Source organism: Drosophila montana, unplaced genomic scaffold, assembly GCF_035044405.1.
Source record: "Drosophila montana isolate Dmon_TW-CO22-7 unplaced genomic scaffold, ASM3504440v1 contig_3031_1, whole genome shotgun sequence".
Lineage (NCBI taxonomy): Eukaryota > Metazoa > Arthropoda > Insecta > Diptera > Drosophilidae > Drosophila > Drosophila montana.
This window is the reverse complement of record NW_026997907.1, coordinates 91898-115914: the sequence shown is the minus strand read 5'-3', so window position 1 is coordinate 115914 and position 24017 is coordinate 91898. Positions and strand designations below refer to the sequence as shown.

General features: G+C 44.7%; 11 protein-coding genes across 14 annotated transcripts; 6 read left to right on the top strand and 5 right to left on the bottom strand.

Annotated features, from left to right (window-relative positions):
- Positions 1-28: 28 nt before the first annotated feature.
- Positions 29-1347, bottom strand: LOC135430600 (uncharacterized). 2 transcript variants are annotated; one of them, XM_064685331.1, is made up of 2 exons: positions 1205-1347; positions 29-1124 (listed from the first exon to the last, which is right to left on the bottom strand). In XM_064685331.1, exon 2 carries the CDS (start codon positions 932-934, stop codon positions 176-178), a length of 759 nt encoding a protein of 252 aa, XP_064541401.1. In that variant the 5' UTR covers positions 935-1124; positions 1205-1347; the 3' UTR covers positions 29-175. The 2 variants fall into 2 exon arrangements, with proteins under 2 accessions (XP_064541401.1, XP_064541400.1); XM_064685330.1 differs by having other exon boundaries at positions 29-1128; positions 1205-1344.
- Positions 1295-2202, top strand: LOC135430601 (uncharacterized). The gene is made up of 3 exons (XM_064685332.1): positions 1295-1437; positions 1509-1800; positions 1860-2202. The coding sequence occupies exons 1-3, from the start codon at positions 1385-1387 to the stop codon at positions 1926-1928; spliced, it is 414 nt and encodes a 137-aa protein (XP_064541402.1). The 5' UTR covers positions 1295-1384; the 3' UTR covers positions 1929-2202.
- LOC135430602 (ATPase inhibitor A, mitochondrial) lies at positions 2175-2842 on the top strand. The gene is made up of 3 exons (XM_064685333.1): positions 2175-2315; positions 2459-2594; positions 2666-2842. Exons 1-3 carry the CDS (start codon positions 2266-2268, stop codon positions 2735-2737), a joined length of 258 nt encoding a protein of 85 aa, XP_064541403.1. The 5' UTR covers positions 2175-2265; the 3' UTR covers positions 2738-2842.
- A 622-nt stretch (positions 2843-3464) lies between these two features.
- l(2)efl (lethal (2) essential for life) lies at positions 3465-4678 on the bottom strand. Of its 2 annotated transcripts, none has more exons than XM_064685412.1 (3): positions 4583-4678; positions 3924-4352; positions 3465-3856 (listed from the first exon to the last, which is right to left on the bottom strand). In XM_064685412.1, exons 2-3 carry the CDS (start codon positions 4315-4317, stop codon positions 3681-3683), a joined length of 570 nt encoding a protein of 189 aa, XP_064541482.1. In that variant the 5' UTR covers positions 4318-4352; positions 4583-4678; the 3' UTR covers positions 3465-3680. The 2 variants fall into 2 exon arrangements, with proteins under 2 accessions (XP_064541482.1, XP_064541483.1); XM_064685413.1 differs by having other exon boundaries at positions 3924-4317; positions 4583-4660.
- A 2327-nt stretch (positions 4679-7005) lies between these two features.
- St3 (Sulfotransferase 3) lies at positions 7006-7889 on the top strand. Its single transcript, XM_064685386.1, has 4 exons — positions 7006-7119; positions 7181-7336; positions 7401-7483; positions 7551-7889. The coding sequence occupies exons 1-4, from the start codon at positions 7111-7113 to the stop codon at positions 7639-7641; spliced, it is 339 nt and encodes a 112-aa protein (XP_064541456.1). The 5' UTR covers positions 7006-7110; the 3' UTR covers positions 7642-7889.
- A 432-nt stretch (positions 7890-8321) lies between these two features.
- Pal2 (Peptidyl-alpha-hydroxyglycine-alpha-amidating lyase 2) lies at positions 8322-10092 on the top strand. The gene is made up of 7 exons (XM_064685431.1): positions 8322-8619; positions 8680-8894; positions 8967-9165; positions 9225-9338; positions 9400-9487; positions 9546-9645; positions 9706-10092. The coding sequence occupies exons 1-7, from the start codon at positions 8473-8475 to the stop codon at positions 10007-10009; spliced, it is 1167 nt and encodes a 388-aa protein (XP_064541501.1). The 5' UTR covers positions 8322-8472; the 3' UTR covers positions 10010-10092.
- Positions 10093-10343: 251 nt separating this feature from the next.
- Positions 10344-17944, bottom strand: LOC135430670 (uncharacterized). The gene is made up of 8 exons (XM_064685430.1): positions 17767-17944; positions 17258-17701; positions 16448-17168; positions 15259-16241; positions 12955-13701; positions 12669-12896; positions 11603-12454; positions 10344-11539 (listed from the first exon to the last, which is right to left on the bottom strand). Exons 1-8 carry the CDS (start codon positions 17773-17775, stop codon positions 10922-10924), a joined length of 4602 nt encoding a protein of 1533 aa, XP_064541500.1. The 5' UTR covers positions 17776-17944; the 3' UTR covers positions 10344-10921.
- On the top strand, positions 14017-15257 carry angel. The gene has a single exon (XM_064685432.1). The coding sequence runs from the start codon at positions 14127-14129 to the stop codon at positions 15177-15179; it is 1053 nt and encodes a 350-aa protein (XP_064541502.1). The 5' UTR covers positions 14017-14126; the 3' UTR covers positions 15180-15257.
- Positions 17945-18237: 293 nt separating the features above from the next.
- On the top strand, positions 18238-19090 carry mRpL43 (mitochondrial ribosomal protein L43). The gene is made up of 3 exons (XM_064685437.1): positions 18238-18489; positions 18551-18657; positions 18719-19090. Exons 1-3 carry the CDS (start codon positions 18353-18355, stop codon positions 19039-19041), a joined length of 567 nt encoding a protein of 188 aa, XP_064541507.1. The 5' UTR covers positions 18238-18352; the 3' UTR covers positions 19042-19090.
- Positions 19091-20040: 950 nt separating this feature from the next.
- sigmar (Tumor necrosis factor alpha-induced protein 8-like protein sigmar) lies at positions 20041-22258 on the bottom strand. Of its 2 annotated transcripts, XM_064685434.1 has the most exons (4): positions 22044-22258; positions 20947-21023; positions 20539-20834; positions 20041-20481 (listed from the first exon to the last, which is right to left on the bottom strand). In XM_064685434.1, the coding sequence occupies exons 2-4, from the start codon at positions 21008-21010 to the stop codon at positions 20206-20208; spliced, it is 636 nt and encodes a 211-aa protein (XP_064541504.1). In that variant the 5' UTR covers positions 21011-21023; positions 22044-22258; the 3' UTR covers positions 20041-20205. The 2 variants fall into 2 exon arrangements, with proteins under 2 accessions (XP_064541504.1, XP_064541505.1); XM_064685435.1 differs by lacking the exon at positions 20947-21023 and having other exon boundaries at positions 22044-22253.
- A 144-nt stretch (positions 22259-22402) lies between these two features.
- LOC135430674 (ATPase ASNA1 homolog) lies at positions 22403-23832 on the bottom strand. Its single transcript, XM_064685433.1, has 3 exons — positions 23579-23832; positions 22938-23496; positions 22403-22882 (listed from the first exon to the last, which is right to left on the bottom strand). Exons 1-3 carry the CDS (start codon positions 23689-23691, stop codon positions 22544-22546), a joined length of 1011 nt encoding a protein of 336 aa, XP_064541503.1. The 5' UTR covers positions 23692-23832; the 3' UTR covers positions 22403-22543.
- Between the last annotated feature and the right edge of the window lie 185 nt (positions 23833-24017).

The window sequence follows — 24017 nt, the reverse complement described above, 5'->3', positions numbered from 1 at the left end:
TTTTTGTAGTAGCTATTTTGCGTTAAAATACTATTTTATCGGCCGTTGCGTTGGCAGGCCAAGTTTATTGTGGCCGTTTCATTTAAATTTGGTTTTTTTTTTTCAACAGGCATAACTTAGAACACACAATATAACTAATATAACTTTTAAAATTTATCTGTCTGAAAAATGTTTACTAGCATATCAGTTGATCAGAGTTCAGCCATAGGCGTAGCATGGTGCGATTTTGTGCCAAAAGTGCAGCTTCCTCGAGATATTTAAAATGCTTGTCCTCAAACTGTGGTACCTTCATTGGCTCTGGCGATTGTAAGCATATGACGCAAATGCTTTGATTTTTGATTAAACGCTGCAAACGCTCATGATGAAAACTTAAATAGCTAACAGAATCGATAAATGCCGGCGATTTCAATTTAGCACGCTTTAGCACCGCTTGACCAATCGACGCTGTTAAAGAATTGCCCTGAATTGAATTCAAATTTCTAGCCGTTTGCACAGCCGCAACTGTAGCAGTACCTGCTGCATTGCATGCCAGTCTTTTGAATTTCAACTCAAGTGCTTTAATATCAGCGTCATCTGGTTCGGTTTTGGCATTAGTTAGTTTAATATGCGATTTGCTAGCCTTTTGGGTGATCTGTGTTTTTTTTTTTGTGATGCACCCCTTCAATCTGGCCCTCTGCTCAACGTCGGCCCGAAACACTTTCGGATCGACACGGACAATATGCGGCTTGGGTTGTTCATCAAATATCCGAAACTTTGTATCAGCTGTTATCTTAATGGCCGCCTTGCCCTTGCCAGGCTTATTCGATTTTTTGAGACGCGGCGATATCATTACCTTCACACCAAGACCAGTCTGCACGGCGGCCGCATAGCTCATGCGCATACCCTGCAATGATGGTGATGGCGACGCGACCGGCGCTCCTCCCTCCAGATTCATATATTCACCGAGTGGCTTGCGCCGCACCGGCACAAACTGACATGGCGGCGGCTCCTTGGCCAAATCATTGGCGCCATCGTTTTGCTTTCGTCGAGCATTGCGGTTTTTGCGTTTGACGAGCGCAGCCGCTGATTTTGATTTGGGCGCCTCCAGTTTCGACTTACGTCTTCCTTTGATTACCACTGGTTGGCTGTCTTTGGTGAACGGACGCATTGAATTTGAAATTATTGAATTTACTCCACAACAACAATCGACTTAATAGTGACTTACCGATATCGGGATGTAGTTTTCGCGGAGTTCTGTGATGTTTTTTATTGCTACTTTCATTTTACAAAATATTTATTTTGTTCTACCTTCTCTGACAGTAAATTTAGATGCCTTTAGCATTCGTTTACAACCAGAAAGTTTTTAATATCGTATCAAACATTCAAATATATTAAATACGAAAAAATGTTTCCCGCTGGTTTGTTTGCCCGTACACAAACCGTAAATCTAAATTACGCGTAAGCCAATCACAACTTATATTTTAAAAATATATGGATTTGAATATGTTTTTTGTTGCATTTTTTCGAAGACTATGTTCTAATAGACGTTACTCAGAGACGAAGAGCAGCTTGCCGAATGTCTTCTTGTTGGGCGGCGGATTAGGAAAGATGCAAGGTGGCATAAAGGAAGAGGAATATTTTAGCTCAGTCAATCAAGGACTGATGTGCAACATACGCAAGCACATCGAAACATCTAAGAATGCGGACCATTTACGCAAATGGGAGGAATACCAACGAACACTAGATCACGCAGCCCTCTATAATACCACATGTATGAACAAATACAAGGACCTACACGAAGAGGCCTTCTTCATGAACGAGGCACGATTTATCACATATAATTCCTTTACACAATTCGATAAACTTATTTCTTTGTTTAGAGCACCGAATGCTTAAAGGCCCTGCATAATCGCGAAAAGGACAATGACTCCGGCGATGAGGAGCCTTAGACTGCAGTTAAATCTGCAATCTAGTTTATAAATCGTATATACAACCGATGTGGACACTTGAATAGTTTTTTTTTGTTACTTAAATTTCGTTATCTCTGCTCAATTCAAAAACAAAACCGGTTACTATTCAAATTAAATTAAATTCGGACCGTTATAGTCATTAGTGATTGAGACAAGTTGGCATCCTCGACAATGCAATGGAAAACAAAACTAAAATAACGAACGCGCAGCTGAGTTTTTCATAATACCTTGAAATAAAGAGCATTATTCATCACCTGCCGTCGTATATATATTTCTTAAATAATATACTATATAGTCTGCCGCTATATAAATCAATATGTTTACATTGCGCCGTCTCAGTCAGCGCCTGTATCCAAAGCAAATTCAGTAAGTTCCATCAAAAAAAAAAGAAAATACATAAAAAAGAAAACATTGCATAAGCTTTCGCCCGATTGCATATAAATAAATAAATGCACCCAAGTTCGACTCGTTGGCTATATCTAATATATATACTATAAACTATTTGCCAGGCACTCGAAAATGTCACAAATAGGAGAACTGGGCAGCGGTGCCGGCAAAGGAGGAGGCGGCGGCGGCGCCATACGCGAGGCCGGCGGCTCCTTTGGCAAAATGGAGGCGGCGCGCGAGGAGGAGTTCTTCCACAAAACGGGTCTGTCCATATATACCTACTCCTATATAGTAATATATCGAATATAATTATGTGCATTTTGTATTCCCAGCAAAAGGAACAGCTTAAGAATCTGAAGACTAAAACAGACGCGAAGGCGCCGGGTGTAGCCAAGAAATGATTTTAATTGCTCGAATTTCTAGTTTTTAGTATGGTTTCATAATTTATTAAGGGGACATTTTTCGAATAAATTGGCATACACTGTGTGTATGCATTTGGCAAGTTATTCCGATAAGTTTTATATATTCTATGTATCTCTGATGAAATTATCAGCAGACCTTTTTATACCCTGAACCCATAGAAAATGGGAAAAAAGGGTATTACGTATTTATGCAAATTTATGTAACAGGCAGAAGAAAGCATCTCCGATCCCATAAAGTATATATATGTTCTTGATCAGCATCAACAGCCGAGTCGATCTAGCCATGTCCGTCTGTCTGTCCGTCCGTCCGTATGTCCGTCCGTCCGTATGTCCGTCTGTCCGTATGTATGAACGCAAGAATCTCAGAACCTATAAGAGCTAGAGAAATTTTAGCTGTAGGTCCTCCTAGTCCCCGCGCAGTACGAGTTTGTTTCCGATATTCGATAACTTACCCCGTTTCCAAGTAATCGATAAAAATCGATATCGAAATCATGTTTTTTGAGCAATTTCGGCAAATAATATGAGCTAGAGTCACCAAACTTGACATGTAGCTTCTAGAATAGTATATATATATCGAGTATCTTTTATTTTATACCTATCGCCTGTTGGAAGAAGAGGGTTCAGGGTATCCCCTAGTCGGGAGCTCCCGACTAGAAGCTCTTACTTGTTTAATCGATGCAATTATATTATATGCAATTATTCTATATATAGTCGAAGAATCTGCTTTGGTTTATTTTTAATCCAATTAATATTACTTTATCCCTAAAATATCTTTAATTCTCAACATTCAATTCCTTTTTAATATATATTTAATACAAGGTTTCCAATATTTTAATCATATAATCTATAATCTAATTCTCATAATTGTAAAAAAAAACTTAGTTGCTCGTAACGCTCCGAGAACTTTTGCAGTCCATGGCACTTAGGTGGTTGTGGTCTCGACCTTCTTGGCATTGTCCTCCTTGGATGAGGGCCCGGTTTGTGTGATCTGGATCAGGCGCTCAGTTTGAGGCGGCGGCAGTTTCTTCATGGGCGCCGTTATGGTCAGCAGACCATCCGAGGACAGCGAAGAGGTGACTGTGTCCGGATTGACATCACCTGAGATAAACAGAAATCATCAAATTATAGCAAGAGAAATAATTAAACATTCGAAAGCTGTACTCACTTGGCAGTTGATAGCGTCTGGAGAACTGGCGCGAGACGAATCCGTGCTCGTCCTGCTTCTCCTCGTGCTTGCCCTCGACTATGACGAACTTGTCGGCAACTTTGACGGTGATCTCATTGGGCGAGAACTGTTGCACGTCCAGAATGACCTCGAACTTTTCGCTATCAATGTTCAGCGTGGAGCCGGACTCCTGTTTCTGCAGACTGTTGGCCGAACGCTGCCAGGGACGCAGATAGCCGGAGCGCAGCACTGTTGGCCGCGAGTTCCAAACGGACGACAGCAGATCGTCGCGCTTCAGCCCTTGGCCAAAGTGCTGATCCAAGAGGCGCGACGTGCGCATTGGAAAGTCAATCTCATCCCACCAATCGCGGAACATTAGAGGCACAACGGACATCTACGTGACAGGAGAACAGAAGAGAGAAGACAGAACTAATGGCAATTAATGCACATCACCAGTTAGTCGAAAGTTGTGCAACGGATCAGTCGAAAATGTTTATGATCTTTTTTTGATAGTTTTTATATAAATTATTTTAGATAATTTTTATATATTTTTTATATATTTTATATACAATTTTATATTTTTTAAATATTTTTTGATATAGTTTTTATATATTTTTTATTTTTTTTTTATAGAGTTTTTTATATTTTGTGCCTTGTACCTTTGTTGATTATTCGTCAATTAGTCACCGATAGACACTTGAATTTATTTTTTTGTATATTCCGTTTCGCGGCTGAGGCGTTTTTGTGGAGCTTTTCGAAAATCTGCTCAGTTTTATAGGAACATCAAACTGTTTACATCTTCTATGTGCTAAAAATATGAAAATGTATTTGCCGTCTAATTTTAGCCGGGCGTCATCCATATGAATTTGCTCCCACAAGCATTCTATCTATATGAATATGTATATATTCTGTTTGGGCAAATATATTTGAGTATAGATAATGATATACCCTATAAAAAACACACCTCACTTTATGCATATTCCCGGCTTAGTATATCAAATAGAAAGATAATTTAAAACCATTAATAAACTACATAAATTAATTGTTAATTTTTTTCACAATTTCCATACAGGGTATAGTACATGCGTATACTTAATATTTTAGTAGAAAATTTTCGTGTTTGTTGTTTTGCTTTTGGGGGAAGACAGCGACGTCTGCGATGACGGCGATGCATGGAAATTTCTATAAACATTTTAAATGATCCACAGACCATTTGGAAAAATGGTGTTTGAACCAGCTCACACGTTGCATATATATTTATTTTTTCTGCTGCAAATTTATACCATATACCAGATTCTTTCATATAAATAAATGTACTCAAACATTCGGGATTTGCCTTTATTAGCCGAAATGTTTCCACAGGTTTCCAGACCTCAGAAGTTGCCAGAACCAATTTACGTTTGAATTTTTGTTTTTGTTTTTTTCCCAAAAGAAACATCTACGTTTGCTACTTATATTTGGCCTTATATTCGCTGATAGGAAATATTTTCAACCTGTTGAAATTTTTGATGCCACTTATTAAAATACTTTGGCATATAAATGAGTTCTTCGACTATTTTAGGAATCTGCTGCTGAGTCACGATGCGTCTGTTTATCTTAGACAAACGCCGTGACGTACTAGAAATGTCGCAGATGTCTAATTTAATAAACAAACAAACAATTTTTAAGGATTTCTAGGTAACGCCCTTCTACGAGATTCTCAGTTGTATAAGTAAGCTCAAAAATCCTATATAGACATAGTTCGAAATTTCCCACCCCCATAACTCGGTTAAATCTCATCCGATTTTCACGAGGTTTGGCCTTTTGTTCATGGTTTGGCCTCTAGATCAATCGTGCATCTAAATCTGACAACATTATTTTTAGTCGAAATTCATGTCATTATGGTACACTCAAATATCCTATATAGACACATGTCAAAATTTCCCACCCCCATAACTCGGTCAAATCTCATCCGATTTTCACGAGGTTTGGCTCTTTTTTCATGGTTTGGCCTCTAGATCAATCGTGCATCTAAATCTGACAACATTAATTTTAGTCGAAATTCATATAACAATGATACCCTCAAATATCCTATGTAGACACATGTCCAAATTTCCCACGCCCATAACTCAGTCAAATCTAATCCGATTTTCACGAGGTTTGGCTCTTTTTTCATTGTTTGGCATCTAGATCAATCGTGCATCTAAATCTGACAACATTAATTTTTTTGTCGAAATTCATGTAACAATGGTACTCTCAAATGTCAGATATGTGTAGACATAGGGCTAAATTTCCCACCCCCATATTTCGGTCAAATCTCATCCGATTTTCACGAGGTTTGGCTCTTTTTTCACGGTTTGGCCTCTAGATCAATCGTGCATCTAAATCTGGCATCAATATTTTTGGTCGAAATTCATGTGAAAATGGTACCCTCAAACATCCTATATATCCTATGTAGACATAGGTCTAAATTTCCCACCCCCATAACTCGGTCAGATCTCATCCGATTTTGACAAGGTTAGGCTCCTTTTACATGGTTTGGCCTCTAGATCAATCGTGCATCTAAATCTGGCAACATTATTTTTGGTCGAAATTCATGTAATAATGGTACCCTCAAGTATCCTATATAGACACATCTCAAAATTTCCCACCCCCATATTTCGGTCAAATCTCATCCGATTTTCACGAGGTTTGGCTCTTTTTTCACGGTTTGGCCTCTAGATCAATCGTGCATCTAAATCTGGCATCAATATTTTTGGTCGAAATTCATGTAAAAATGGTACCCATATATCCCATATAGGGGGTATACCCGCTAGTGTACGTATAAAAATATATTAAAATACAGGGCATTTGTATTAATAACTGAAACACCCTGTATTTGAGTATCCAGCAGCAGCCCCCAAATTGGAAAATCATTTGTTTGTGTGTATGTGTGTGTGTGTGTGAGTGTGCTTGTGCGTGTGCGTGAAATAAAGGGAGCCGACGAAGTCAAATCTCAAGCCGAGCGACGCCCAAAAGTAGGCCAAAGCCAAAACAGCGGCCAACTTGCCACAGGACATGCAGCTGTGTCGATGTCTGTGTTGGTGTCGCTGTCTGTGTCTGTGTTAGTGTCTGTGTCGGTGTCTGCTCCAGCTTCGGCAAAGCGTCATGTGATTCGCGAAAGAGTGGCGAAAACATAACAAAAACCGTAATTACGAAACGCAACGCAATGCATAAGGTGTGACAAATGAAAAGTTGAAAGTTTTGTCCGTATTTTAATTGCTTCTGCACGCTTTTAGGCGCTGCCCGTGACGTTAAGCCTGCCCAGAACTGGACACGGATGTTGGCTACTCCTGCTGATGCTGGCAATGGCGCTGAGCCCGCTGCACGCCACTGACGATGGACACCAGAACAAACGCTACTCGGACCAGAGCGTGCATGGTTACATGACCGAGGTATTAGCTGGTCCAATTAAATGTGTATTTTAACAGAGATTCCTAAACTTTGGCCACACTTTAGCGCACCTGCTGGTGGAACGAGGTCTGCAAGGAGGAGTTTCAAAATCTGTTTCGCTGCAAGTGCCCACAGTACTCCTACTGCCGGTAAGTGAATTCTATGAAATCATCAAATCCATTGAAAATCATTCGTAATCGTACACTTTCCTCTTAGCTCGCCGGGACGCTATTACAATGCGTACTGTTCCATGACAGATACCGGCTATATTTGGACCCAACTGGCATTGGGCACCGTTGAGCGCTGAGCGCGTGACGTCACACATATCGCAGCAGCTATAACAGCAACAACAGTAATAATAACACGATATCCAACACCAACAGCAGCTATGTACACTGACTGCTGACAGTATGCAACCATTTCCCAAGTGGCCTACAAAATAATATTCAAAAATGGCAGCTATGCTATTACATGTCCATTGGTTACAAATTCAATACAAACAATGCGAGGATCGTTAAAGTGTTTATAAATAAAGCGACCTTAAATAAGCGTTAATTAATGCATTTTAATTGCACTATTTTTAATATCAATGAGCACGCTTGCATATACACACACATACATACGTGCCTGCCTGTGTGCGTGTGCATGTTGGCTCTTGTGTTATCGATTTGTATGCACAATAAAATTATCTTGTGTTATCGAATTGTATGCATAACAGAATTATCGAACATTCGCATAAAGCGGCCATTTTGTTGCCTAACTTTTGGCGCTCAATTTTGGCAATTGGAAAATCAATAAACGCTTTTCAATCAACGCGTCTGCAGCTGTGTGCGTGTTACAGTGGCACAAACGATTTATTGCTACAGCTATCATATAAATTGCAGCTGTTTTAGCGCTTGGGGTCCCACGGTGCTGGCCAGGCGCATGCGTTCGCAATGAAAGCGAAAAGCGTAGGTGCTGTGCGTGTGTTGGCCCCGAGCCAGTTCAGTTATTGCCAGCTCAACATATAGTTAACTCCAACAGATGTTAAGGCAGCCAACGCGTTCGTCAGCCAAGAAAATCGTGTAGAAAAGCGAACACCCAGTACTGTTCAATAAAAAGTGTAAATAAACGCAGGATCTCGATTTTCAGGCTTAAAATGCAACGCGTTTTATTTGTGGCGCTGCTGGCGCTTGGACTGGCCACACTGACTGCGGTCAGTGGCAACCACCTGCCAGAGGCTGGCCTAAACCTCAATGAACGCTTCTTCGACGAGGTCAGGGAGCTGATTAAGCGCCGCATGGAGGTACGTTCTGTTATGCCAAAGATGGCTCTCACTCTACGTAACCCCGCCCTCTTTTTGTAGACCAAGCAGCTGCCTTTGGCGGGCGACGAACTGGCACTGCAAAATCAACGCAGTTACGACAATGTGCCCATACCAGCGGCCAGTGTGCCCGTGCCTGTGCTCGTAGAGAACTGGCCAACAGATCAGCATAGCTTTGGTCAGGTAACAGCTGTTTCCGTTGATCCCGAGGGCAATCCAGTGATTTTCCATCGCGCTGACCGCTATTGGGATGTAAAGTAGGTCAACAGCTGTCCACTAACAAGTGTTTGTCACACATATTCAAATGCTGTTATTGTTTTCGAATGCAGCACATTTAATGAGAGCAACATCTACTATCTCATCGAGTATGGGCCCATCAAGGAGAAGACCATTTATGTGCTGGACCCCAAAACGGGCGCCATCAAATCCGGCTGGGGCTCCGATATGTTTTATATGCCACATGGCATGACAATTGATGCGCACGGCAACTATTGGATAACCGATGTGGCCATGCATCAGGCCTTTAAGGTGGGCTGTCCAACTGAATAAGCTATCGATTCAATATGTTATCTTTCCATCACCTACAGTTCCGGCCATTTGAGAGCAAGCCGCAGCTGGTGATTGGCAAGCGTTTCCGGCCGGGTGCCTCTGTCAAGCAATTGTGCAAGCCCACCTCCATTGCTGTGGCCACAACAGGCGAGGTAGTTGCCACGCCTTTTAATTGATTAAAGTGTATCCATTAATTTCGCTTGTTTCTTTCAGTTCTTCATAGCTGATGGCTACTGTAATAGTCGCATACTCAAGTTCAATGCCGCTGGCAAACTCTTGCGCAGCATTCCCCAACCACCCGGTGCGTATGCGTAATATTATGCTTTCTAGAAACAGCTCAACATTACAGCCCCTTGTAGAATTCCTCTCGTTGCAGGTGCCACATGCGATTACCCTGTTGGAGCACTTGGATTTGCTGTGCATTGCGGACCGCGAGAACATGCGCGTTGTGTGCCCCAAGTGAGTAGGAGGAAACGTATTATTCAAAGATCGTAGCACTCTATCTATCTCGCTTTGCAGAGCTGGCCTTAAGTCCTCGCATGGCGAGGGTCAACCGGCGGCCACCATACAGGAACCAGATTTGGGTCGCGTCTTCGGCGTTAGTGGCTATGGCGACATCGTGTTCGCAGTGAATGGACCCACCTCCATGCTGCCCGTGCGTGGCTTTACCATAGATCCGCGCTCCGAGACGATCATTGGCCACTGGGGCGAGTTCAAGAATCCGCATTCCATAGCCGTCAGCGTTAATGGCTCGGCCCTGTATGTGACGGAGACGGGCACCAACCACCAGACGAATCGCGTCTGGAAATACGTTTTGGCTTGAGGTACTATTGGTTACCAATTCACGCGCACTAGGAACGCTCGAGAGGCACACACATATATCTGAGAGTCGAACGGCATATCCCCAAATAGTGAATAGCAAAAAATAAAACGAAAATATAACTAAACAATAAATAATATCTATAGATCTTTTAGAGCAGCGCCGAACAACAAGCAAAGCAAAACATCAAAATAATACCAATAGAAACAGAAGAACATACACACAAACAGTTTTTGATATAATTAAACGAGAAATCAATAGTAGTAATTAATAGTATACAATTTAAGTATGTAAATTGCTTGACAAACAAATTACCACAACAAACATAACCTCAAAATTTATGTTTTGCACTGTAATCGAGCAAATGGAATTACAAAGGCAGCTTATCAATATATATACATATATAACTATCAAAATGTATCTACTGTATGCTTATATGTCTGTGTACATATGTGGGCGTGAAAATAACCAATCTATAAAATATTTAAACCTTTTAACACTATGTATCATATTGTAACCCGCACAAATATATATATATATACATATATCTCTATATGATTATAATCCATGTAAATTATGTATGTAATAAACTGTTGTTGTTGTTGTGCATGTATTACAGCCTACACACAAGAAGCTTGATCAAAATTTAATGGGGCTTAACCCCTTGCCCTCCTCCCCACAAATCCTCTAACTACAATTTTAATGAATGTGAGTGTAGCTTAGACTAGACAAAGCATTTGACTGAAATATTGATGTATGGCTAATGGATTTGTGGGAGAGCCTGTATTACACTTTCAACTTAAGTTTGCATAGCAAACGTTAACGAACCCAACTTAAATAACCAAAAGTACAATTAGAAAATCTTACACTAAACACATAAAAATATAATAAAATATAAATGGTATAAACTAGTTGCTAAGAGGCACTCAACCAACGTCGGGCAAATGCTAGCGTCTCGTTCAGCTGCCGCAGCCATTCGACTAGCTCCGCCTGCGTGTCGCACGCGAAGAAGGCTTCCCCGTTGGGACATTGCAGCCAAAAGCTGCGCGCACGTGCGCACAGCTCACGTGGCGCCACATCCAATTGACGCTGGCGACATTCCTCCAGCCGCATGGACAGCAGCGGCGGCTGCCCGCTGAGATTGTGTTCGTGCTGCCAAACATCGAGGTGCAGTCCATCGAGCGTGCACCAACGACGATTCCAGTTGTGCTTGTTCCTGGGATCCGTGTCCTGCACATTGAGATAGCCCGCATATTGGGACTTGGGCAGGCGTAGCTCCACGCGGCCGCTTAGCGCAATTTGTGGTATTAGATTCGTGGATTTCGTGTGCGTCGTCAGCGGCAGCTGCCAGGTGCGCGAGGTGCGCAGCCACAATTTGTCGCTGGGTTGCGTTTCACTAGCCACCAGCTCGTAGGGTGCCAGGTCGGCGGCCTTCAGTGTGAAGGAGGCGTGCAGGCGAAAACGCGAAACGATCTGATCAGACTGGGAGGAGTTGCTGGAGCTGCCCGAGCCAAGGCTGCCGCTGCCACGTTTCTGGGAGGACAGTAGCTGTGAGATTGGATTGAGCTGAGTAAAAAAGGCCAGGCCGTAACTTACCAGCAGCGTCTTGGCCGGCTCCAGGGACAACGTCGATACCTTGCGCAGACGCAGCATGAAGATTTGGCAGCGCAACTCCAACGCCTCCGCCGGGCCGCTGCTATAGAACTCAAGACCACAATCGCGAAAGACAGCGGCGCCATTCTGGCACTCAATGGACTGGGTGGAGCGTATGCGACCCTCGCACTCTACGGTGCAGATGTAGTAGTAGTTGAAGAACATGTCCTGGCTAACATCAGCTTTTACGGGCAAATGCAGACCATCCAGGAGCAAGGACTGGCATTGCTGCCGGGCGGCCAGCGTGGCCTCACTGACTCCAGCCGGCGCTGACTTTCGTCGCAGCGTGTTGAAGAGCAGCAGGCGTTCCGCTTCCACCATTTCGGCGGAGATCTCCAGTTCGGGCATTTGACGGCAAATGCTGACAGCCTGCGCCAGCTGCTCGTTCGTCGTCAGCGACTCGTTGAGCAGCGAGTCCAGATTGAAGCTGGCGTAGTAGCTGCTGCTGCTGCTGTCCAGTTCGCCCTCCGTTTGATTGGCCTGATCGCGCGACAGACTGAGACTGTGCGTCAGCCGCTGCTTCTCGGCCAGCAGAAAGTCTTTGCCCTTGCGATAGGAGCGACGCACTGCATCCTTGAGCAGGCGATAGCGCGCCAATGTGCTCACCGACAGCAGCTGGCTCTCATTGCCCGGCCTTTGGGCCAGCTCGTCGAGGCTGCTGTGCGCCAGCTTCACATTGCTCGGCTTCCCCGGCTGCTGCTGCTGCTGCTGTGGCGTAGTCGGGCAGCTGTGACTGACCGTATGCCCCGACACGGACGGACCATCGTTTATATCGATGCAGAGCTCGCGTGTGGGCTGAAAAATGGCGCAAGGCAACGGATTACATATTTGTAAACTAGTTAATATCAATTTGAAGTGTGGTATGAAGCAAAGAAGAAGCAGCAGAAAGTGATGTTGTTTATAACTAAATACGCATGAAGCTTATATTTATAATGGTTTTTTTTTTGGTGTACAGCGATTTGAAATACAGCAAAAATGTTTGCTAATAGGAATCAACAAAAATCTCTACCTTAGTCGTAAAGCGATGCTGCTGTTGCTGCTGCTGCTTCTTTGGCGTGCTCTGATTATCCGAGGATGGCGGCGGCGGCTCCAGCTGCACGGATCCATACTGACTGTGCGCATTCGTGGCAAAGGAGCTGCCGCTGGCATTGCCGTCCTCCAGCACATAGTCATCGTATAGTTCAATTGGCATGTCATAGGACACATCATCCGCAGCCGGATTCGCCCGGAGGCAGGTCTACAAGTAGTCAGGAGGTTAGCATACAAAAATGGACATAGATATTGCAATCACCTACATTTTGCACCTTCTCCAGGCGCAGATTGTCGTCGTGGTCCAGCACCATCTCGCTGCGGCACAGGTTCTCTAGGAATATCTCACTGCGCTGCAGTGATAGCTCGGATTTGGAAAGATTGCGATTCTTTTTGGGCGGCGAGTGCTGTTCGTTTATATTGTTCAGCGATTGATGCATTGGCAGCGTCGCTTGCTCCGTGGCGTCATTAACGGACTTCGAGGTGGACATGGTGTAAGAGGTGTCGCTGCTGGGCTCATCTGGCAGCGGCATAAACTGGAAGAAGCTGCCATTTAACAGGGATTCCTGCAGAAAGTGACCCAGTGCCTTGGGCGAAACCGCAGACGTTGTTGGAGTTGTTGGCTTAAACGCCGCCTTGTTGGCCTTTTGCACTTGGGCATACAGCGCGTTGAGGTCTGCAGCTGGTTGTTTCTGATATGGCAGAGGTGAGGACACGGGCGTTGGCTCGCTGATTGTTGCTGTCACTGTTCCAGTTGTTGTGGGCGTGGGCGTGGGAGTCGGCGTTGGCGCCACCTCCAGCTGCGCTTCTGTTCTCACGTCGAACTGAGGACTGCCGCTTATGACCATGCAGTCCTCCTCAATCTCGGAGTAAATGGGTTCGCGGTGGAGATCACGTCGCGGCCGCAACGTGGTTGTTGCCGAGCGCTGCAAATGGTTGCTGGATGAATCCGTGCAGTCGATGCCATCAGATGGTAGCTCCGTTTGTTCCACGGGCGTGTAACGTGAACTCTCCTAAAATACGATTTATTCCATATTCAAACGTGATACTCACAAAAATGTAATTAAGTTAGTTTAGTTAGGCGAACTAAGTTAATTAATTGTTATTAAGCTTTGTTATTTGTTATATAGTTTAACTTAGCGAACAAAATTTAAATAATTGAACTAGTTCATTTGGTATTTACATGTTCGATAATGAACAAAATTAAAACAATTGAACTAGTTCATTTGGTATATACACAATTGCGCGCCTTGTCAACACGTTCGATAACGATTACAAAAGCAATTTATCGAAATGTGAATGGCAATTAGCAACAAATATCGAAGGTCACAATAACACGGCTGCGGAGGACAGGACTGGCTGGCGCTGTTTTCATTATTTTTGGTCGGAAAGGGGATCAAAAACGTAGGAATCTGTTGTAACCTTGTACTTGCATGAGATGTCCAAATCCCCGTTCCGACCCCTTAACATGAGTATACAAATCTTTCGCAGAGGCCTGTACAGTAGGCGCCAGCCAAGCCGTAAAATGGAGCAACCCTACGACTACAACCGCAAATGGACGCTAACACCCAAATTTGAGGCTAATCCGCATCCCAGAATCAAACTGCTGTCGTACAACATACTCGCGCAGGATCTGCTAATGGAGCACCTCTTCCTCTATGTGAACATCAAACAGCAGTGGCTGACCTGGCAGCAGCGCCTGCAAAGTTTACACCGCGAGATACACAAACTGGATCCGGACATACTCTGCCTGCAGGAGATGCAGTACGACCATTTGCCCATGCTAGTGCAGCGTTTGACAGCCAGCAGCGGCAAGCGCCTGGAGTACGTGTACAAAAAGAAGACAGGCAGTCGAACCGACGGCTGTGCCATCATCTACGATGCCTGCAAACTGCAGCTGCTCGCCCAGCAGGGCGTGGAGCTGTACGATGCGAATGTGCCGCTGCTGAATCGCGAGAATGTGGCGCTGTTGGCCAAATTTCGACTGAAGTCGACCAGCCAGACAAAAGTTCTTAAGGAGCCCAAGGAGGTGATCGTAGCCACAACGCATCTGCTCTACAATCCGAAACGGCACGATGTGCGCTGTGCCCAGGTGAACAAGCTGCTGTCGGAGCTGCGCAGCTTTGCCATAGATGCCGATGCGAAGCAGCCCGACGAGTCATACCCGACGCCCGTCATTCTAACCGGCGACTTTAACTCGGAAATACATGCGCCGCCCATGGAGCTGCTTACGACCATAGCTGTGGATGATCCGGCGCTAAATTTTGAGTCCTTGGACTTTGGTGAATATACGGCGTCCACATTTCAGGACAAGTGGATCACCGTTGACTATATTCTGCACTCGGTGTGCCCGCAGAACAAGCAAAAGCTGCAGGTGCTCAGCATCTACAGGCTGCCCACGATCAACTGTTGCTCGAATGTGGGCTGCATACCGAATCACTACCTTGGCTCCGATCACTACGCACTTGGCGCTATCTTTGCACTGACCTAGCATTTAAGTCTCTTCACCCGTCAATAAATGCCACCAAATTTACTGTATATAAAAAAAGAAATATAAAAAGAAGACTTACCCGAAATGTGCGCAGGGCGCGCTCATCGCTGGCCTCCAATTTGGCGCGTATGCTGCCCAGCAGATAGCCCATTTTGGTGATGGTCACATCCTGATCGAGTTCCTTGTGAAAGGAGCGATACGTGGCGGGATTGTTGTCGGCTTGTTGAAAGTTCAGCTTGCGCGGACGCTGTGCGCGCGGCAGTTTCTTGGGCGGCGTTGGCGGCTTGACTTTGCGCTCGAAATCAAAGTAGGGCTGCTCGGAGCTAGCCTTGTACTGATGCTGTCTGCCGCTGACGGTTGGTGTTGACTGCACTGGCGAGTGATAGCTGCCCGGCGGCGACTGCGACTGTGACTGCAGATCCAATTGGGATGTGGATGTCTGGACGCCCACGGTGCAGAGACGCGGCGTGGGTCGCCGGCGCTCGCTTTGCTCTGGTTCCTGCTGCTGCTGGTTGCTCTTCTTGGGCGAGACAAAGCGCAGTATTTTCTTTTTGGAATTGTTCAGAAAGTTTTTCGACTTCTTGCGCAACCCAGTGCGCTGCCCGTTGCCATTCCAGGGCGTCAATTGTCGCCACTGTTCGCCCCAAATGAATTTCTGGCTGCTGCTGTGCTTGTTGGCGGGCAGACGTGGATACTTGATGGGCGTGTGCTTCTGCTCCATGTTGACGGCCAGATTATCGCTGACACCATCAACCGTATCCAGCGACACTTTTGGCGCCTGCCAGCCCATGTTGCTGGCCACCTGTGGCGCTGGCTCTGCCGCGTGCGTCTTGAACTGCGCCCGCTTGGCCGTGTCATAGTTTAACATATCGTTGATCTTGGGCTCCGTCCAGCCCAGCGTGAACTCCTTCAGCGGCTTATCGGCCACGGCGCTCTTGCGGCTGGCCATGTGTATGTTTTTGACATAGTGTGCGCCACGCTTGGACTCCACCACACGCTCAATGTCGCTCAGCGAGGGGCAGCTGGGCAATGGAGCGATGCGCTCGGGTTTCTCAATTTCAGCTGGAATTGTGGAAGCATATTATAAGGAAGCACATGAATATATCAAAGACATATTTTTGTTTTATTTCTACAATTTTAATTGTATATTAATTTGGTATCAACGGAAAGCATTAAAACTAACTACCAAATAGTTAAAGTAGAGCTAATTTAGCCAAAACCTTTGTTAATAATTATTGCCGAGAGTTAGCTGTGCGCCTTTTACTTACCCAGCGGATAGGATTTACGCTTGCTTTTGGCTTTGGGCAAGTTCTCCATCTTTGCGGCCGGCAGCTTTACGCCATGCTTGCGCAGAAATTCGTCCAAGACGCGCTCGGCATCCCGCACCGAAGGCGTCGTCGAGGTCAACGATGATAGCGAGAATTTACCATCGAGACTCTGTGAGCTGCGGCGCGGCGGCTTTGGCGGCGGCTGCTCCATGTCGCGCGTCTTAAAGTTCACCTGTCCGTGGGAGAGGCGCTTCTGCAGCAGTCGCCCGCCAGCGCCGCTGGAGCTGCGACGCGAGCTGCGTCGTGTCGAGTGCAGGCTGCCGCCCGTCTGCAAGGCCTCCACGCTCTCCTCCGGCGGCGTCTCCTGCTCGCTAATGTTCGAGAGCACGGGCGCCGTGGGAGCATAATCTATGCACTCTGTTTTACGCATCTTTGGCGCAGCTACTTTGAGCTTGGCTGCAGCTGAATTGCTGGCCCTGGCGAGCTTCTCCCTGTTGACGCGCACCTCCGAAATGACGCAATTGTCGCGCAGCTCTTGTATAATGTGTATAAGCGGCGCATTCTCGCCCACCGCGTGCAGGCTACTGACAGCGGTCAGTGGGCTGGCGTCTATGGAGGTGTGACCCGCAAAGACGGCCGACTGCTTGTGGCGATGTGACTGAACCGGATTCTGGCGCTGCTGTCCATTCAGATTGCTCGGAGGCGGCTGTGCCACGCCAACCTGTATGAAAAAACGCAGCATATATTAGTTGTTAGTTATGTGAATTGATCTGAAAATAAAACGAGGATTCGGCTGGGTTCAGAGCGCACCTTATTGCTTTCGGAGCGCCTGCTGCGTTTGTGCTGCCGCACGTGCCATGCGGCACGTGGCGGGGCCGTCGATGCGCAGTCGCCGCTGTCGCTGGTGAAGCAATAGCAGAAACCGTTCTTGCACGGTTTGCCCCTGCGCTCCTGCGCCTTGTTGCACAGATTCTGGTTGATTAGATGCGTATCGGCGGCGATGGGTGCTGCTGTTGCTGGTGCTGCCGCTGCTGCTGTTGGTTCCTCGCCACGGCTTTGCGTGGAGACGCGTCTGATGCGGCGCGCACGAAACTCGTTTATGCATTCCTGTAAGCTAAACGAGCTGGTCGAGCCCGACTCATCTGCCTCCTCGTCTTCCTCCTCCTCATCATCATCATCGTCGTCGTCGTCATCAACGTCGTTGTTGACTGCAGCAGCCTTGCAAAGCTGCGGGTACTTTGAACCTGCAATAGTCTGTGGGGCGGCATTTGTTTACAATGCGATTGCAATGGCTAATTGTATTTATAAATTGAACTCACTGTGGCCATTATCGTGCTACTGTGCTAAATAATTCACTGATAAGGCAATGCAATCAATTGAAAATGCAGCCAGAGTGCGCGCTCCACGAACACGTTGCACGTTTTCTAATTCTCTTTTCTTTTTTCCGAAGTCAAAAGAAAAACGACGCGACGCTGCTGCTGCATTTGAATTGACGCTCTCTCTCTTTCGTGCCGCTTTTCGCCGTTATCAGCCGCTTATAATAGGCAGGGCTGTTGAACGCCAGACGCACAGTGTCACGCACTCAACGAAAACCGGTTTGTGGTAACAGCGTGTGTAGCAGCAACAACTGCGATTTCACTCTGCTAGCTAATTGTTACATACAAACAAATGCAAATGTGTTAAATCCTGTTTTTAATTAGGGATATTGCATTGCATTAATATTTTGTTTTGCTTATTCGCACACTGCTCCCTCTTTGCTCTGTTGAACAACCCTGTCTAAGAGCGCAACAGCAACAGCTGACATTTGTACACGGCGTGAGGTTACGTCGCTTTTGGTTAAGAAAATTGAGAAAGTCTGTATTAAAACAGCAACTGCGGCTGCATATTAATTAAAAAGCATTAAATATGTCAAATAGTCATCTGTTTCTTAAATCCGGTTTTCCGCGCGCACCCCTACAAAATGGTCTCGGCCGCTATGTCTGCCAGCTGCAGCGCCTCACACTGAAGTTCTGCAAGAACAACGGCTCCAGCCGCGGCATGCGGTAAGCAAAACTAAACAAAACATATATTCTTTTATGTGCAACACCTAATTTATTGGAAAAGGGACTTCATTGAAAACCATTTGGTGGACTTTGCCAAGGAGAATCCCGGCATTGTAGTCTATGTGAAACCACGACGCCATCGTACACCTGTTCTCGTGGGCGAATACTGTGAGTAGCCCCCGTATGGAAAGGTTGGAATATAATATTAATATGCATTTCGACCACTTAGTGAATGGTGATCGCGAATGGCTGAGCTGCCGGAACAGCACACAGGCTGAGATAACCAAATGGATTGAGCTGCTGAAGACTCAAAACGGCAGCTCCAGCTCGTTGCGCCTGCGCAAAATGTGGCACACAGATGTGCCGTCCATACAAGGAGCCTGGACGCCTTTTCTGCTGCGATCGCCCGATGCAAACAGCCAAAACTACCCCAGCACCGAAGCATCGCAGCCGTTCGATGTGCCACAAACGGCCACAGAGAAGCTCATCGAGCTGTTCAAGCAGCAGAAACTGGAGGCAGGCGATATGTTGGAGCAGAAACGCGCCGAGTGAAGTTGTTAGGCAAATAAAGTAAGTCATTAGTTGAGTTTTATAATAATCATTGTTGGTTTTTTATTGGGGAGTCAACATAAATTTGTTTTCTAAACAAATAAAAACACGTTTTTAAAATCTAAACTATAAACTTGAATCCCATCAAGTGTAATATCGAAAATATGTGCCACGGATTTTGTTTGTCTCGATCAACTATACATATATATATGATATTGTGTTGATCTCTTGATATGTTATGGGTACATTAAATATCTATTTGGAAAAACAATTTGGAGGGGAGGAATATCATAAATAATGCTTAAGGTTATTGAACCGCACGCCTTTGGCTATGAGGCTGGAATACATAATAAGAAATACGTACGTAAATCGGGTCGACAAACAACTCTAGAATGTGTATTAACTAACATTTTAATCAATTTAATATGCAATGGCTTTAATTCCGTTCTTATGGGTGCAACAATTCGCTCGTGTCGTGAAAATAGTTAGGAAACTCTTCTGGAGATCAGCAAAAATTTGATAAAGGGACATTAAGTACAGGGCTATACATATATATATATAGAGAGATATTTGATAGGTTCTTAGATATGAAGCGAGTATATAATTGCATTTAAAGAGCGAGTTTTGGAGTATCAAAACAGACAAAAGTATCAAATATTAAACTACATTTGTGCAGACGCACACACATACAATACAATATTTAGACAGACTTTTACATATACTTATAACGTACACAATTACGAATAGAATCAACGACAAATACATTGATAAAAAGCATTTTGCTAGCGTTAACAATCTGAGTTTTGTTTGTTTGTTTGCTTTTTTGTGAATTCCTTTGGCAAAATGCATTTCTTCTTAAATCTAAACGACAAAAAATGTTAACATTGGCTTAAATTAAATCAATCTGGACGTTTTTGACTGCTACTTAATAGTGTTAATTGTGATATCACCAATTCAATTAAAATAATCCTTTTGTCTAACGAGTTTTCACTTTTTCTCATCTTGTCTTTTATGCCGCGCTACGTTACTTTCTATTTGGTGGACTTTGTAGGCCTTTTAACTAGTTGTTAGTATCTCATGTTGTTGTAGTTGTTATTGTTGTTGTTGTTGGTTTGTTTTTGGTTTGATAATAGCCCCTTTTTCAATAGCTTGCAGCATGACTGCCGCTCATATGTCACCCGTTTCCATGGCCGAGTTGATGTCGGCCACAATTTTGCCCATCACCTCGCGATATGGCGAGTCCGGTTTGAATGCCAGCTCCAGCAGGGCCGCATCGCCAAAGAAATCAAACACCTCGTCGATGCGGCCAATGGACTTGTCCGTTAAATGCGGCTGCACAATCGACTTGAGTGCCACACGCGATTCCTGTATGGACTTTTGCAGATATGCCAGATCGAAGGTGAAGTCCACCTCGTAGAACGATATGATGGACAGTTGTGTGTTCTGCAAAGGTAGCCACAATAATCATTTAAATTCTCAGTGTATTTTTTTGAACTTTACCTGAAATTTGCGCTTAAAATTCTCCGCATTTTGCAATTCCTCCGAGCTAAACTGATTATTGCGATGCAGAACGCCAATTTTAATAACAATTTTGATAATATTTTTAATCAGTTTCTCGGCGCGCGCCTTGTTGCCCGTATGCAGCTTGCAGAGCTTGTAGAGATTATCCAGCAGCGAGGCCGTTGTGCCGTCAATAAAGGTTTTCGCAATATTTTTCGTTGCCATGCGTGAGAGTATTTTCTTTTGAGCGCGTAACCCAATATCGTGCGACTTGAACACATTGTCCGCCATTACAGCTACAAGAGGTTGGAAAGGAGGCTTTATTAGTTATTTGAATTGCAAATCGTGATAAAGGTGAAACTGAAGAAACCGAAGATCAATCAACTTTATGGAAATCTCTCAATTTACCTTCCAGATTCCAGTAGTCAACGCTCCAGAGCAATAGGCTCTGTCTTAAGCCTGCGACGGACATTTTGTTGTTGTCTCTTTCCAGTAGCAAGCATGGGAGTTTGATAAAGCATTACATACATATATATATAAACAGCACACACACACACACACCAAATTGGGGAATTCCAATGCAGCAGCGTTGCCAGTTCAGCTTATTTGTAGCCAAATTTGGCTTTGAGTGAACAACTTGTTAGCTTTTTTTTTGGCAACTCAACTTTTTTCCTTTGTGCAGCAAGCTAATTCAGCTATTTTTAGCATTTTAACATTGAATTCAGCTGCTTTTTTAAAGCGACAGTTGGCATCACTGTAATGAGCGCGTATCTTATTGATAAAAGGCTGCCTCAAACATCTCAAGATAGTGTCGGGTGAATAATGGCCCCCACACACTGATTGGGAGTTCTTTACCCGCAAATTGTGTTGCCTCATGCGACTGACGGAATTTTCTCTATTGGGCTATTCTAACGGCTTTTGGTGCATACGTGCCCGTTGGCGTTGCCATAAAAGGAGCTAGCCCCAAAAATGGGTCGACTCGCGACCAATTTAATTAAGCAAACACCCTACACTCTGAGCATATATGTATGTATGTCTATGCATATTCTAGTCGAGCCGTTGGCAAATAGCTTAAGGTCACGCGACATGCAATGGTTGTGGCCCACAGGAAGGCGGCTTCGCCAAGGACAAATGTGGCATTCAGCTCAAGCGGATGTGCCTGTGTTTGGTGCATAAAGGGAAATGCGGAAACGACGCGGCAGTTGGGTTCTCATAAACAGCGACAGCAACAACAATCAGCACATATGAATGTTGTCCAACTTTATCGTTTGTGTGCGTATATACATATGTATATTATAAATGGAACCACAGCAGTAAATTCTGTTGTTGTAGTTATTATTATTACACATTGTTGTGGCGTTGACGATTGTGGGTGATTGTTTGTGTGGGGTGGCTTTTGTTGTATTATTGATCGCATACAAACTGACACGCACACGCACACACACACACACGCACACATAAGCCTAGAGCAACTTTGGCGCTCAATTAACTGACAGCTAACTCACCTGTTTGCCTTCGTTGTGCAGTCCTAGAAATCCTTGAGAAATTCGTTTAGTTGTTGCGGGTGTGCAGCGGGCAGAAATATTTAATAAATTCTAAATTTGATAGCGATTAGAAATGGCCAAAGTTGAGTGCAGTGTTACATTTGACAAGGACTTAAAAACAACGAAGAAAACAAAAACCCGAAAGTGCTGTGCAGCAAACAAAACGACGCAAAATAAAACTTAGAGATGACTAAACTGCTCGATACAAACATTCAAATTAGTGCCTCTTGCTATCGATATTTAATCATGCATATCGAATGCACTGATTGGTTCAGAGTGACCCTGCTCAGATTTAGTTGAAATCAATACATCGATAAATCTTTAATACGCAGCCGCCATTTTCAAAATTGACCGCGTGCGACACCAGACCATAATTGGGTTTTTATATTTCATGCAACCACATATACACAATAAGTTCATCAAAAATCTTACAAACTAGAACGATGCATACAAACAAATGCCTACATAGGCGCAGTTTCTTTCGGCTTGTAGGGTATCATTAGGTTTTCCGAAAATGTTTTAATGCTCTCCGGGCCGCGCACTTCTTTTTCAAGCAATGGCAGCTTGGTAACGTGGAAGTCCTCATATAAATCTGCAATCTGATCGAGATATTTCTCCTGGATCTTGAACCGCGATGCGCACATGCTGCAGCTATTATGCGATTTGCCCAAAAACAACAATTGATTGACAATAATGTTGTGCACATCGATGCCGCATTTGGTCAGCTCCTGGACCAGACGCTCCGTTTCGTACAGCGAGAAGAACTCGGCAATGCACACGCAAACAAATGTGGTTTGATCCTGCAAAAAGACGCATGAATTGTGGACTCAAATACATAATTTTCCCACTGCTTACCGGATTCTTGAACTGCTCGTTGACCTGCGTTATGACGCGCAGCATGTCATCCAATTTTTGTGACAATGTGTCCGCATTCACATCGGCCATGCCCAGCATGGAGACGAACTGCGTCAGGAGCGGTGCCAGCTTCATCTTTAGACGCAGCAGCTTGCCCAAACCCTTTTCGACCACCTGCGGGAATGCGATCAGGCGCAGCGTATGCCCCGTGGGCGCCGTATCAAAGACCACGACCGAGAAGTTCATGCCCTTCACCAGCTTCATCACCTCGGCGTAGCTCATTGCCTCGTCGATGCCGGGCAGCGCATTGATCATCTCCTGCATGACACCCTTGCTGACACGCAATGCCTCGTTCTCGCCATCGAAATACTCGTCGGGCAGCTCGCTGAGACCCGCGTTCGGATCGATTTCCATGGCAAACAAATTGTCAAAGCCATTGACCTTAGTCGGCACCTTGGTGAACTTTTGATCGAACGCATCTGATATGTTGTGCGCCGGATCTGTGGAGATGATCAGCACCGATTCGCGCACTTTGGCCAGTTGCACCGCCAAGCTGGAGCTGCGGATGGATTAATTGGATTTGCACGGCATTCAAGTTGTTGTTTTTGTTGTTGCTGCTGTTGGGACTGTCTCTGTCTCACCTGCAAGTTGTTTTGCCCACGCCGCCTTTGCCGCCTACGAATATCCATTTTAGAGATTCCTGTTCCACAAGGTTTTGCAGACTGGGTTCTAGGGGCGGTAGATTGTCAACCATATTGCGAAATTCCAATCGAGACACGTAATTTTGTGTAAAATTTTAAGCAAGTTTCGGCTGCCGTCCAGGGATGGCGAAATAAATGTAATATATCGGACTTGACGATTACTTTACTTTTTTATAGCATGCTATTCAGTATATCGAAAATGTTCCGATTGGAATTTTCAATAGGTCACACAAGTTTGAATTGCCTTATTTTTGCTGCTCGTTGAGTGTTATTTCAACGCTAGCTGATGTATATTTTCTTTATATAAACTGTAGTTTTAGCTGTATTTTATTCACCCCTGTTGATTGTTTTTAAGATCACCAGTTTTTCTAATAAATTT